Raw genomic sequence first — 15,397 nt, 5'->3', positions numbered from 1 at the left:
GAACTGGCGATGATGATCTGGGTAGAGCGTTACTCGTGGAGCACTCCATACCTGCGAAAAATGGGACTCGACTTATCCATCAACTTTCTCACCGCTTAGAGCCTGAATAGAAAGCGAAAGCCAAGAGACAGCTACAGGACCTGTTGGCCAGAGGGATGACTGAGCCGGCTAGAGGAGCGTGGAGCTCATCTATTGTGTTAGCAAAGAAGAAGGATGGAAAATGGCGGTTCTGTGTGGATTACCGAAAGCTCAATGCGGTATTAGAAAAAGACGCAAATCCCCTTCCCCAGATGGGCGAGAGTCTGGATGCTTTGGTTTAAAGCCGATATTTTAATACCTTCGATCTCGTCAGCGGATACTAACAGGTTCCGCTGGATGATGGTGCCAGAAAAAAATCAGCTTTCACCACTTGCTCGGAATAGTGGAAATGGAGAGTTCTTCCTTTCAGACTGTCTTCCGCTCCAGCCACCCTCCAGCGATTGATGGAGAGGGTGTTGCACGGGCTCAACTGGCAAACGTTACTATTGTACCTGGATGATGTGATTGTCATCGCACCTGATTTTGAGACCTACCTCCAATGGCTGGAGAAAGTGTTCCAGCAGCTGCGGCAAGCCGGACTTGAGCTCAAACCAGCAAAGTGCGAACTTCTACAACCTTAAGTGCGGTACTTGGGCCACATAGTAAGTAGAGAAGGGGTTGCCATGACCCCAGCCAAAGTGTAGGTTGTGGAGCAGTGAGCAGTCCCGCCTGGAGCCCGATAACTGCAAGGGTTTTTGAGTACTGTCGGGTACTACCGGTAGTACATTTTTAGAATTGCAACCATTGCAAAACCCCTCCACCGGCTTGTTGGGAAAGAAGAGCCCTGGAAATGGGCAGGTGAGGAGCAAGCGGTGTTTGACACCCTGCGCCATAGCCTCACCACAGCACCGGTGCTGGGGTATCCGGGTTCGGAGAATACCTATATCCTAGACACAAATGCCAGCGGGTGCGGCATAGGAGCTGTACTGTCACAGCAGTATTGCCACCGCAAACGAGTGATTGCTTACTATAGCAAAACACTCACCCCCTTGCAGCGAAATTACTGCGTGACACGCCAAGAGCTGTTGGCAGTGGTCAAAGTGGTAAAACACTTCCGCCCATACTTATACAGACAGGAGTTTTTGCTTCGCATGGATCATGCCTTCCTGTGATGGCTCTGCTGCAGGAAGGAGCTTTCCCACCAGGTGGTGCTTGGCTAGAGGTGCTGGCCGAGTTCAAGTACAAGCTGAAACATCACGCAGGATTGAAGCACGGCAACACAGATGGCTTAAGCAGACAGACCTGCAAAGACTTTCTACAGTGTGCCCAGATAGAACACCGCAATGGGAATCCAACTCGGTTTGAGTTGGACCAAGAAGACAAAGACCAAGAAGACCAAGGTGATCGGGAGAAACCATGTTATGTCAGGGATCGCAACACCCGCACGCGAGGTGCCCGGTCCATGGGTTCGATCCCTTGTTTCCACAGAAACAGCCAAAGTCAACCCGGGACTGGTGGAGTTCATCTTGGAATCTCCTGACATTGAGCAGGTGATGACCCGAGGCACTACTAGTCGCCACCGGGAACCACGTAAGAGCTGGACAGAGGTCGTCAGGACTGCGCGCGAGACGACCCACTCTACGGGCCAGCACCCTGAACCCATGAGCCGGCTCGATGTCGATCGAAGCCACCCTGGTTCCTGAGGCATTGGCTCAGATAACTAACCAGTTGGCTCGGTTGCAGAGCAAGGGCAAAAGTGTTGTAGCCATAATGTACCGAGCATTTCGAAGCCACTCCAAATTGCCTTCAGAGCAGTTGGAGTTGGGGAGCAAAGAGCTCAAGGTTCTGCATAACAGGAGAGAATCTTTGAGAATCAGGCAGGATGGCGTGCTGGAAGCCAGAGTGGCTACTCATGGTCAAACCCGGTGGTATGCCAAGTACCCCCCAGCTATTAGGGAGCCAGTTATCTGGCAGACACATAGCATGACCCACTCTGGAGTGGGCAGAACGATAAGCCGCCTTCAGCTTACATAGTACTGGCCCAGACTGACAGCCGCTGTCCGCAGATTTGTTCAAAGCTGTGAAATGCACCAGGCCGCCAAGCGTGGAGGGACTAAGCCTGCATAAAGCCAGCAGTGGTTATGCGCTGGCCGATGCTGGCAGAAGGTTGCCATCGACCTGGCAGGCCCCCTTCTCACCACCCCGAGGGGCAATAAGTGGATCTTAGTGCTCCCGGACCACTTTACCCGGTGGCAGGATGCCATTGCCAATCCAGAGGCTACGGCTCCAGTGGTGGCCAGTGCCCTTGATGAAAGCGTGTTCTGCTACCCAGGGCTTCCAGAGCAAATCTGTGCAGACCAAGGCACTCAATGTAAGAGCCAACTGATGGAGGAGCTTTGTCAGCTCTGGATTGTGAGAAAAAGACGGACTGCTCCTTATTCTCCCCAGGCCATTGGGATCCTATAGAAGAACAATCGAGGCCTGGGCAACTCTCTGAGAGCCATGTTGTTGGAACGGGGCTAAGAAGAATGGGACGAGCTTCTGCCCCAGCTCATGCAGGCGTATCGAAGCACCCCCCCACCGTGACAGACGGGACAGCCAACTTCATGATGTTCGGCAGGGAGTTGCGTCTGCCTGACCAGGTCGAATGTCACCCCCTCCTATGAGAATGCAGTCTGTCAGTAACTTCAAGCTGCAGAGGCAGCAGAGGCTGGAAGAAGCACATGAGGCCCTCAGGGAGGCACAGATGAAGACTAGGCAGGCAGACCAAGAAGGGCTACCGCTCTTCACACCTGGGTATTGAGTGTGGTTAGTAAACAGGTGGCGGCAAAGGGGGGCAAATGCTAAGCTACAAGCTAAGTTTGTGGGCCCCTACCAAATCATAACTGCCTGGCCCAGCTACACCTATGTGATAGAAAGACAGGGCCAAACCTCGACTCAACACGAGTTCAGATTGAAACCCTATCATGCCTGCCCAGGGAGCTCAGGCTCTTGCACCGGCAACACTTGAGCCTCGGAGAGGGCCAAATATGAAAGGAGCCAGGAAAGCTCGGCCCTCACAAAGAAACTGCCCGCAACCTGATGAAGAATTAATGAAGTTCCCTTCCCAAATGAGTCTAGCTAATAAGCTTGACAAAATGGGAAAGGCAACTCTACAGACCAATGCCAAAAAAGAAATCTTGCACTAGGGTTCGAACTCCAGACCTCCTGCAGCACATTTCCAAAGCGAAGTTATAGATGAAATACACTCTTCCCCCTAGAAAGCCCTAATGAGTTAGCTATGGATCTGGACTCCAGACACCTAGCGATGTCTCCCCATGCCATGGAAAACCTCATCACCGCTACCGAAGATCTAATTCATCATTCGTCTTATACTAGAAAAAAGCCAGAACGATACGGTGATTGGGTCTATTACACAACAAGAGGACACAACGACCTAGCCACAGACTAGATGACCCGAGAACCTAGTCCAGACCGCTTTACCACACTATTAGGACAGGCTTCAGCTTGTCACCCTTATTGCCTTCATGCCACGATAACTTCAGGAAGAATAGAAACAGTTCCAAAAAGCAGCCGACAGTACCAGAGAAAGGATACGCCAGCCACTGACCACAAACATTTGATTGATTAAGAATATAGCCACATTGAAAACCATGCTAAGCAGCTTGAGATGTGGGCCCGGCTGGTTGCTCCATCCTTTTTGTACTAGTTAGACACGGTTTCTAATGGATGGGAGTGTGTGGTGGACGCCGGGCCATGACATCGTAATTCATATAGATATTTTTATATGTTTTATCTTGCATGCTGGGTTGTTCTTTTTGTTATATCGTTATTAATTTGTCCATATATAATTACATCACTATTATGTCTTCATTTATTGCTGTACTATAACAATGCCAACAGATTAGCGTTTCTGTTTATTACTAATGTGATAGGGTTTTGCTCGGTTCCGTTAGCCGGAATGGGTGAGTTTATTGTAAATAAAGAAGCGCGATCATTCAGTTGGACAGAGCATATATTCGTAGTGGGACTTCCTTCATTAATAAAAACTTGAACAAAATCACACACATTTTATTTCTTTATGAAATAGTCTCGATCGTACCAAGTAAAGGATGGCAAATTCCTTTACAATACTTTATTTGTGTGCCATTCCTTAATAATACCATAATTGTTAGCTCTATTATATTAGCATACAAAATAAAGTACAGACAAGTGGCCAAGCTAACTAATAAACAGCACATTAGAAATATTTTACTACGTGAACATACTTGACCCACATTATTTGACATGACAGGGTAAGATATACCACGAGAAGATAGTTACGCTTGACAATATAAGAATGGAGCATGTCATTTCCTTGCTAGTGAATTTGTGTGATGGCAGTATTTGCTATCAGTCTACTGATAGCAACAGACACACAGCTCAGGTAATTAATAAAGGTCATGGTATGGCTATTGCTTATCAAGTTAGGCTAATTATCACTTCTACATTTTAATTTATAGTTAGTTATCTGAAGATGAATAAAAGTTTAGGCTGAAATAACATTACTATATGCATTTAACCAAAAACTTGAATATTTGTGGAAGTTTATCTGGTTTGTAAGTATACAAGATGTTTTGTGTAAAAGGTGTTGGTTTGTGTTCCAGGAGATACCACACTATGTTTAAAACTAGTAAGCTGGCTGGCTGTTACAATTTGAACAATTAAGTTTAAATAAAACTTATCCATGTTTCCAGTTAGAGAATTATGTATTTTGAAAAGGAAAACATAAAAACATGTATTTGCACAGATTCACTTGGTTTGCCTGCTTTACACTAAAGAGTGATAACACAAAACAGTTTTCTTGAAAAATGTTCAATCTTGCCTAACTGTTGATGTCAGTAGAACAAACAGAACAAAACTAGACAGCATCATAAAATTACAGGTTACTGCCTCTGTAAGAAATATTATGCCAGTGATTAAATATCGATTTAAAGCTACTTGAAAAAAACCTCACACAACACTTCAAACACTTCATCATCTCAGTCTGATAGTATCGGAGACACTTTAAAGTTTCCCTAGAAAGTTTGAATTGAAATTTTCCAAATTAGTTTTAGTTTGAAATGATAACTCATTTCTACAAGAGTAATTAGATATGGAGCTGGTTGATTTGGAAAATAGATTACAGCTTGGAAGTCTCACTCCAGAATAGGTTTGTAGAAAATGAAAAGATTTCTTTGCCTCTATTCTAGTTTCAGTTGTAAATACATGTAGTTTTCTTCTTGTTATTTATATAACTCATCATTCAACCATTTACAAATTTGATTACCAATCATTGATTACCAATCATGTACAAATTAGAATCAATATTTAATACAGACTCTTTTGTTAGCATAGCAATAAATAGGCTGGATGATGTGTAAAAAGACCAGATGTGGCTGCACCATGGATGAAAAAACAAAACTGCTAGTAGGTAAGTACAGGATTAGGTATGTGGGTGTAACTGAATGTATGTAGCATATAGGTTTGCAAGGACACTTGATGCTCAACCTATCCTCAATTTTAAAGCAACATTACTGAAAATTTTAGGCATATCCTTGAGGCTTATGCTTGCTAGAAGTGATGGTGATGAGAAGTTATTCAGCAAGTTCGATGTACCGGAGAGCAACCTACCACCTATTTCCAAAGTCAGCATAGCTACAAGGGAAATCAGATGTGCTGATAATTGCATTGTGCAAGAGGAATGCTATGGCTTCATCTACGAAAGCTCTAACAAGTCATGTGGTTTGTTTGGCTGTTTCAACCGGGAAGAAGAAAAATATTTGACAGAAGAGAAGGGCCATGAAATCTATGTAATGGAGGTTGATCACCATCTTGCCCAAGGTAAAGGTTGATCACCATCTTGCCCAAAGTAGAGGTTGATCACCATCTTGCCCAAGGTAGAGGTTGATCACCATCTTGCCCAAGGTAGAGGTTGATCACTATCTTGCCCAAGGTAGAGGTTGATCACCATCTTGCCCAAGGTAGATATGTTTAGATATGCTTAATGCAAAAATTACTTCAGGTTTTTATGAGGTTTGACAAAAGTTTAAGTATTGCAAATGGCAACAAAATATTAATTACAAATAAATAGTAAATTTTGAATAAAAATAAACAAATAAAAATAAATTATTTCAAGATTTGGTGTCAGTTTCTAGTGAGCAATATATAGAGTGACTCTGAAATACAAATGTCAATTGTCAAACCATTTTGATCATTAGTGACCATCTTGATAACAAACATGTACTTAGTAAAAAATTAAATTTCTTTGGTTTTATAATTTCCATTTCCTAATTGCAGTGTTAGCAAAAACTTTAAAACAAAAAACCAAAATAAATATTGAATAAGTTGACTGTAAAACTAAAAATAGTGTATGAGCCACTTAGTTGTAGGTCATAATTAAAATATGCAAGTTTTTCAGAAAATAATGGTTATATAAATACTTTCTTGGCTAAACTAATAGTATGCTAGATAAAAGGTTTTATGTAACACGATATCACCCCAAAACAAGCTGAAGAAGTAATTTCAAAGTCAAAAAATTATATAAATTAAGCATAGCAATTGTTGATACAAAAGAACTATATCTCATTTTAAGCGTGATTAGATATAAATGATTATTCATAACTATGTTCATCTGTTTCTGACGATTGACAACCTAATTTTAGGAAAGCCAGTAGTCATGTCATCAGTTTACCGATCTAATAGCAAACCAACAACTTTCTATGGATCATTTGCTGTTGATGGGATATACCTGCCACCTGAGTATGATAAAATATTATCACTTGCCCACACCCATTTAGAGAACAACCCATGGTTAAGAGTTAATCTGCAGACAATCTACTGCATCTGGGCTGTGAGAATCCTGAACCGCGGAGGTAACTACCAAAGATAGTAGAATAGTTTATTTAAAACTTGGTATGTTTGCTAATTTAATAAGTCATATGCAGTAGATGCTTTGGAAAGGACATCTACAGACCATAGACTTTATTTTCATTTTACCCTTAATACGTTTATCACTTACAGACACAAATAATGAAAGCATACAAGAGAGACTGAAAGATGTGATCATAACTGCCTCTATTCTTGAAGACAACATTTTTGATGACGTCACTTCTAACTCATTCTGCGGCCAGTATCCCGGTATTCTGCATCGATTTTTTACAACCATCACCTGCCAACAGTCAATGAGAGCTCAATTCGTTCAACTTCAAATTAAGGGGCATGCAGTTTTAAACATATACGAGTTTGAAGTACATGGCTTCAAACAGGTGTAACTTTAAACTCTTCCAGCCAAAAGTAATAAAAACCAAAAATGATAAATGCCAGCTTCTTAGCTCCTGATGACTATCTCTAAGCAAGTTAAGCGGAGTTAACAAGAAGGTTTTGGTGTTTCTGTGAACAAAGTTTATTATTCCTACAAAGGTTCAAAAGGGTATATAATTTTGGTTAATATTTAATTGCATTGACTAGTATACTTTGGTCATTGTGCTTTGTTAATATTTCATTAGTGCAAAACCTGTATTCTTTTTTGGTCTTTAGCTGCTTTATTGACTCAGATTTTTGATCTATTCATGTCTTTTGTTCTACTTTCATTACACTTTTTCTCACTATACCATTTGGCTTTGTCTTTTTTAATTCCTCTTTATTTTCTTTCAATCTTATTTGTATTTCTATTTACCCTCCTTTTTTTCTGTTTTGTCATGTCATCAATTAAACTAGCAAATATGAACAATAGCAATAAATGTGAACAATAATGCATCTTCATCTGATCTTACTATTTTTACAACTAAAAAGTTATGAAAATGCAGATACATCCGTTGCATGCTGTCCTGCAAAAATCCAATTAGTTTTAGTCGAGTATTTCAAGCACATAAACTTTAAAGTTTTTGGTTGCTCTCTTTAGTGAAATCTTTAGTGCTTTGCAATCTGATTAATACTGTAAAGGTCTGACTCTGGTAGCTGAGTCTGCTTTACCCACTAACAGGTGGACGTAACCTAAACTCCAGGCGCATCTTATCTGAGGCCTGCCTGACACGCCCAAAGGGTCCGGCCAGTCCATGACAAGTATCCAGCAGTCAGGTTTACTCCAAAACCAATTTAGCCTGTTCTCTGTGTCTATATTCGACTAGTCTAGGTCCACTAGCAGCTCGCTCTAGGGCCTGATCTCTTATGCTATTGCATATCCGATCAGGTCTAGTTAAAGGTAGACAAATCCCTAGCTTTATAGATCCACCCCGGCAGTTCTGTCTGATGTTGGATCGAAGCCTGCGTTCTACAATTTTTAAGCCACACAGGCAGGCAACAACACAATCAGTTCTTTGAAGTATAGTTATTCTGTTTATTATGATATCTTGAGTACATGCGTATAACAGCATAAAATGATACCAAGTGCGCCAGTGCAACTCGTGCATCGGCTTATATAGCGGCGTTGACTCCGCCCACTATTCTATCTATGCCCATAAAAGGAATATAAAAGAATTACATAAGTGCATACAGGCAAGTTCGGGCAGGGTATTCCACTATTTTATAAAAGAGTCTAACTATAATGGATACATATATGTATCCATTATAGTGGGGTATGAGGTTGTCTGAATCTTGTCTATGTCCCACAGGCTACATAGCTCACTCATGAGTTTGGACTCAAATTGCGCGCCCTGATCGGAGTGTAGTTCCTTTGGCAGGCCAAAGTAGCAGAAGATCCTTTTGCGCAGAGCCGTTACCACTACCGGGGCAGTTGCATCTGGAATCGCCAAGGCGTCCTGCCATCTGGGAAAATGATCGTTGATCACCAATATCCAATTGTTTTTTTTCTCTGTCTCTGGCATTGGTCCCACCAGGTCAGCCGTCAGTTTTTGCCAGGGCCGTCCGGTGTATAGTCTTGTATGGATACATATATGAGCGGTAAACAATGGGTACATAATACATCAGTCCTCCACATTCTCCCCCCCAATTGTTTAGTCCGGGGGTGAAACAATTAAGTCTAAGCACAACTAGTCTGTGTTGTTTGTAGTGCCTAGCGCGGGCTCTCAGACGTTGGGCTTCTGCTCGGCATTCCCGGGCCAGTCAATTGTATCTCTGGTGGTGGCTCTCTTCCCGCTCAGCCCTGCGAATGTACTCCTCCCACTTGCATCGCTTGTCCGCGCTGTCTCTCTTATTAGTTTTTCTACAGTACTCAGCACCATCACAGACAGGAGGGCAAACTTCCATATCGGGACCCGGATAGATCTCCGCTGTATCCTCCGCACTGATGTGAACACCCAATACCGGGTCATTAGGTCCTGTTATTTTCCACTGGGTACCAGCATTCCCTAAGGTCCTTGCAGAGACCATGCTGGGTAGAGAATCTGCTCCTTGGTTAATTGATACAGTGCGCTCCACCTCTTGGAGTACCTTCCGGTCCAGTTTCGGAATCGTGTACTCTCACAGGGGTGGTCCATCTGAGATCCCTCTCTTGTCTGCCACATGGCAGTTGTTGACTCGGACCTTTATGCTAGGAAGGCCTGCCTTCTTCTCCTTGGTGGTTTCTCGGTCAGAGCATACTATTCTCTCCTGCTGGCTGGGCCTAGTTCTCTTTCGTCCCATCCTTCTGCCCTTTACCCACCCAGCCTCATCTTTCACGGGCAGGCAGGCTCTAAAGGAGGAACATTCCTTCCATTCTAGGTACTCGCAAAAGTCCGCAAACATTTCCTGGTCCACCTGATATACTATACAATAGTGAAGATATGGATTCTTCGCCTTTTTTTGGTCTTTATAGATCAAAAGAATGATGAGGAATTCTTCCGACATTTGCAGCAGAACCGCCAGTAGTGCTGCCGGATATGCCATCTAACTACCCGGCTTTCTTTGTTCTGGAATCCACAGAGATGGCATTCTTCTTTTTCTCTGTCTTTGACGGCCTCCATCTTTCCATAGGATATGGCGGAATACCATACATCCATCTTTGGCTATCTATCTATGGTCTCTTTCACTTCCCGCTTCCTCTTGGTGAGAATTGGTTGCATTACCACAGAGCAAGCCCTCATCCGCATCTGGCTATCTATGTTATCTGTAGCCGACAATTTTGGAGTAGCTGTTCATTTAGCCTTCAGCGGGACTCCCCAGGTGGCACACACCCTCGGTCTCTAGCAAAGGTCTACCTACAGGTAATTTACCTTCACTCCTGACTTAAGAATTCTGATCCGTGGCATCAGGCCTGCCTTTGTTTAGGTCGACCTCACCCTTGGATACCCTATTCTCTTTACCGCTTTGTCCATTGACCTTTTCTTTTCTCTAGTCTTTACATGTCTCTTAAAGTCTGGTTCTGTGGTGACCCCCTTTTAAAGTGCACGTCCTCCATGGTCGTCTGGTCACACATACTTTCGGTGATAAAGGCCTCCTTTGGTTTCTCTGGGTACGTTATTGGCCAGGTGTACCACCCATTTGTTTGTGACAGTGGCACAGCGCCTTTAGTGATTTCCATATCTTTATGTGTTTTATTCCGATCAGGCTCAGTTAATATTGTTGAAATTTTTGTTTTTTTTAATATAGAGTCCAGTTCCATTAGTAATTGTTGTAACTCACTATTTTCGATAGCTCCCTCAGCTGTTTGTTCCTCGTTTATACTGATCTAGTCAATGCAGGTATTCAAAGGTAATGTGAGTTGATTTTTTGTTAAGGTATCACAGACGAACTTGTCAGGAATAGCGCCAAATTTAAATGGTGGTCAACATCCGGTTGCATATCGTCTTTGGCCTCCTGTGACTTTGTTGCCAGGGATTATTTGCCGAAAATGCTCGTTACCTAATTTTTTTTTTATTTCGGATATTGTAATGACCTCTCCAACTCTTTTTTTCTCTTCTGAGGTGTCTCGATCTTTTTCCGTTAATCCTAGTTGTTTTTCTACTTCCAGGTTATTGGCAACTAGCGCTTCTTCTAATTCTGCAATCAATTCTTTTATCACTCAGTGTTGTTCCAATAATTTTTGGTTGGCAATCAGATTTTCCTTCTCAAACATTTTTTCCAACTCTCTGGCTATGGTTTTTACCAACTGATATCTCTCTGTCAGTTCTGGATCAACCTTTATTTCCTAGGGTCCTTATAGTCTGGTTGGAGGTTCTGTCTTGGGTTTGACCTCATGGCATACCGCCTGTCTGTACCTTACGGATGGTCCCACCTTTCAGCCGGGTTTTCTGTCCTGCCTCATCTCAATAGGTCCTTCTGTCTTTATTGGTTCTGGTCCTACCTGTACCTCTCCTCCAGCTTGAGCCAGTCTAGAGTTATTAGGTTGGACAGATCTACTGGCCCGGCCGCTGCCGGTGTCTGTATTTCGCTTGTTGGTGTATCAGCCACCTCCTCCCCTGTCAAGTCTGGTCTGGAGGCCTCAGCTGGAAGTCTAGTGCATGACTCCAGATCAGGCCTATCAGTCTTAGTACTGGCAACGCCCGGCTGGCCCGCAACGCCTCCGGTTTACCCCGTAGGTCCACTGTCTACTAGGGCTGGTCTTTCTGCTTCGAACACCGCATCCAGGATTTGTCTCCTTAACATGCCAGTGTCTGCTCTTGGAGGGGGAAACTTGTCCCCTTTTGTTGTATGGGTGGTAACTCTCTCCTGGTAAACTCAAAGGTAAGCAACGATTTCATTGGTTTTCTCCAACCTACCGGCTAGTCCCAGCACATAAGGTTGCACAGCCTGACTATCTGTCGTTACCAGTTCTGAGAGCTGATCTAGTAGCCTGAGCTCTTTACCTATCATCATATAGTTGGCCATCTTGCCATTGGCTGAGTGCTTCGAAATTCCCTCATTATCTGGAGTAAAAGTATGTCCTACTCTGTAGGTCCTCTGCGCAAGAGCAACGCTCTTAAAGAATCTCCAAGACTTTCATTACTCCTTTCTACTATGCCATTTTTTGTGGGGTATGAGGTTGTCTGAATCTTGTCTATGTCCCACAGGCTACATAGCTCACTCATAAGTTTGGACTCAAATTGCGCGCCCTGATCGGAGTGTAGTTCCTCTGGCAGGCCAAAGTAGCAGAAGATCCTTTTGCGCAGAGCCGTTACCACTACCGGGGCAGTTGCATCTGGAATCACCAAGGCGTCCTGCCATCTGGGAAAATGATCGTTGATCACCCATATCCAATTGTTTTTTTTCTCTGTCTCTGGCATTGGTCCCACCAGGTCAGCCGTCAGTTTTTGCCAGGGCCGTCCGGTGCATAGTTTTCGCCCGCTTTTGCAACCTGGCAGATTTCACATGTTTTAATGAGTCTTCTCATGTTCGCATTCAACCTTGGCCAATACCAGTTTAGCAAAAGTCTCTTCACCGTCTTGTGTACTTTCGCATGGGCCAGTTTATGTGTTTCCCAGATTACTCTGCTCCTGTCAGCTGTGGGGCACACGATACACCATCTAGCATGACCATTTGCTGACAGCCTGATTTCCAGCATGCCTTTGCAGATAATCTCATGGCCTCTTGTCTCCTGTGCAAGATCTTGAGTTCGTTGCTCCCCAGGGTTAGTTCTCCCTCCGACAACTTTTGGTCATTTTGTAATGCCCAATACATTCGAGCCATTGCCTGTGTACCTTCCACCAGGCACTGCACCAATTTTCGGAAGTTCCGATCTTCTGGTAACTTAATGGCTGCCACCGTGTTAGATTCCGCTTCCAACAACGCTTGTTTGCTGGGACCTCCACCTCTCTCTTCTATCCTGGTGCACTGTCGGCAGCTATCTGAACAGGCCTGTCTACTCAATCCATCAGCGTTTTCATGTTTAGTTACTGGTCGGTGATCCAGCTGGTATGTAAATTCTGACAAAAAGTTTAGCCATCTGGCCACCTGAGCCGATGCCCCCTTTTGCTACACAGCCATCTCAGAGACACATGGTCAGTGCGGAGCACAATTTGCTGTTCATAAAAAGAGGGACGGAAATGTTTGACTGAATTCACTACAGCCAGCAGTTTTCTGCGGGTTACGCAATAATTCTGTTTGGTCGGGCTAAATGTTTTGCTATAGTAGACCACCACCATTTTCCCACCTTTCTGGTTCTGAAACAGGACAGCTCCAACTCCCACATTGCTGCCATCGGTATCCAGAATATATTTACTTACAAGATAAGGGTATCCTAACACGAGTGCAGAGATTAAGCCTTGCCTGAAAGCCTCAAATGCTTGTTGTTCTGCTTCGCCCCTCTTCCACGGTTTCCGCTATCCAGTCAGGAGAGTGAGCGGCTTAGCGTCTGTGGCGTAGTTTTTTAGGTATTGTCTGTAATACCCTGTGGTCCCCAGGAAAGCTTGCAGCTCTTTGACATTCCTGGGAACTTGCCGCTCTGCCACTGCCTTCACTTTGTCTGGGTCCGTGTACACCCCTTCTGGGCTTGCTACATGACCAAGGTATCTCACCTTCTCCTGGCAGAGCTCACACATGGAAGGTTTCAGTTTCAGTCTGGCGGTCGTTAACTTTTGAAACACTTTCTCCAAGCGGGTCAGGTGGGTCTCAAAGTCAGGAGCTATCACTATGATTTTGTCCAAGTACAAAAGGAAGGTCTTCCAATGAAGTCCCTGTAATACTGACTCCATCAGTCTCTGAAAGATGGCGCGAGCACAAGTCAAGCCGAAGGGCAGAACTTTCTACTTCCATAGTCCGTTCCTCGACACAAAAACAGATTTTTCCTGTGCCTCCTAGTTTAAGCTACTTGCCAGTACCCACTGGTCAGATCCAGGGTGCTAAAGAACCGACTTCCCACCAAAGCGTCTGGGCTCTTGTCGATTCTAAGAATTGGATAGGCATCTTGCTGGGTTATAGCATTCAACTGCGTGTAGTCAATGCAGAATCTCCATCTGCCGTTCTTTTTCCTCACCATGACGACTGGAGAACTTCATGCTCTATTGGCAGGCTCGATCAGGCCCTTTTCTAGTAGTTCCTGTACTTGCTTGTCTGCCTCTGCCTCTTTGAGAGGTCCCAATCTGTGAGGAGGTTGTCTGATAGGCCTCGGTCCCTTTATCAGCGGTATGCTATGTTCAACCAGATCTGCTCGTCCCACGTCACCATCGTATTTGCTAAACACGTTCTGGTACCTGGTCAACACACTTGCCAAACTCTGCCTTTCTTGGCCAAGCATGCAACCCCGAACGGCCTGATCATACAACTCGACCAGATGTTTCAGAACCGCTTCCCCAGTTTGCATGGCTGCACACCCAATTCCTGGCTTTTCCGTGCAGTTGCTTTCCTGGTCTGGCCAGAGTTCTGTCTGCACATCCTCTTCCTCAATGGCGGTGTATGAGCCTATGATGTGCCCAGTGGCTAGTTTTATTGGTTGCTTTTCTGGATTTAGACATCCTATGGCGTCATCTCTCTTGAATCCTGGTTGGTTAAGACTATATGCCACCGGTATATTCTGGTCATAGCTTTCTATCATACCTATGAGGGGCATAATTCCTCGCAGAGATCCTCCTTGCCACTCTTACTTCTGACAAGGGCGGAATGGTAACCTTCTTCCAAGCATGTACTTTAGACACCATCAGTCTACCATACTTGTCTGTGCAGGTGAGTTTTCTGTCTCCTAGGGAGACGACTGGTTGACCAAATTCAATGTTGCAGTTGTGTGAAATCAAAAAAGGCATTCCCAAAATAGCATCTTCACTGATTTAGCTCACAATAAAACTTTTTTCAATGGGCACATTTCTGATCCTCTCTGATAGCCTGATCAGTTCATAAAACTGGGGCTCGCTACCATCTGCCATGAGTCCGTACCCGTCATTCTCATCTAATTGTATTCTCACCTCCTTGGTATCCTGTCAAACACCTTCTTGGACAACGGGTTAATGTTACAGCCAGTGTCTATGAAAAAGAGTAAGTTCTGCCCCTCTACCTTCCCCGGCAAAAAAATAACTCGACTTGTAAGGTTGCTCTAAGGCTCCAATCTTGGGTAGCTCCTCCCTATCCGTGGCGGCGTTATACATCCTTCCCGGTCCTCTTTTCTTTGGATGTCCCTGAGACCTGCCTGTGTGTGGGCCAACCTCAGAAGGGTCCTCCAGGCTTTCCAAAAAAGTAGTCATTGTTGAGTTTTCCCTGTACTGGCCTGTCGTATCAAGCGCCGAAAGCACGTCCTGATACGCTTTTGCTTTCCAGAGAGGGTCGGCTTCGCTCGGAACACCTTTCCATTTTGGCACAGATCCCTGGGAGGTTCGACTTTGTTTATGCCCTCCTCTCTCCTGGATCCGTAAAATCCTGATCTCTGAAAATGCTCAGTTATTGCTCGATACGGGCGGTAGAGATCTCTTAAGATTCTCAACTTTCGCTGAGTCGGCTCTCGTTTCCGATCTGCCCTGCCCCAACTTCTTGAAAGGATAAGCGCCTGCCGGGCCTCTTCTCTCTGACCTAGGTTGTTTAG

The 15,397-nt window shown here is 44.4% G+C and overlaps 1 protein-coding gene across 1 annotated transcript; it reads left to right on the top strand.

Annotated features, from left to right (window-relative positions):
- The first annotated feature begins 3,298 nt into the window (after positions 1 to 3,298).
- Positions 3,299 to 8,097, top strand: LOC137406921 (uncharacterized). Its single transcript, XM_068093523.1, has 5 exons — positions 3,299 to 3,416; positions 5,587 to 5,880; positions 6,702 to 6,911; positions 7,060 to 7,176; positions 8,021 to 8,097. Exons 1-5 carry the CDS (start codon positions 3,299 to 3,301, stop codon positions 8,095 to 8,097), a joined length of 816 nt encoding a protein of 271 aa, XP_067949624.1.
- The last annotated feature ends 7,300 nt before the right edge of the window (positions 8,098 to 15,397 follow it).

Source organism: Watersipora subatra, chromosome 10, assembly GCF_963576615.1.
Source record: "Watersipora subatra chromosome 10, tzWatSuba1.1, whole genome shotgun sequence".
NCBI lineage: Eukaryota > Metazoa > Bryozoa > Gymnolaemata > Cheilostomatida > Watersiporidae > Watersipora > Watersipora subatra.
Note: the sequence above shows the minus strand (reverse complement) of the source record. Positions and strands in the feature narration are given on the sequence as shown.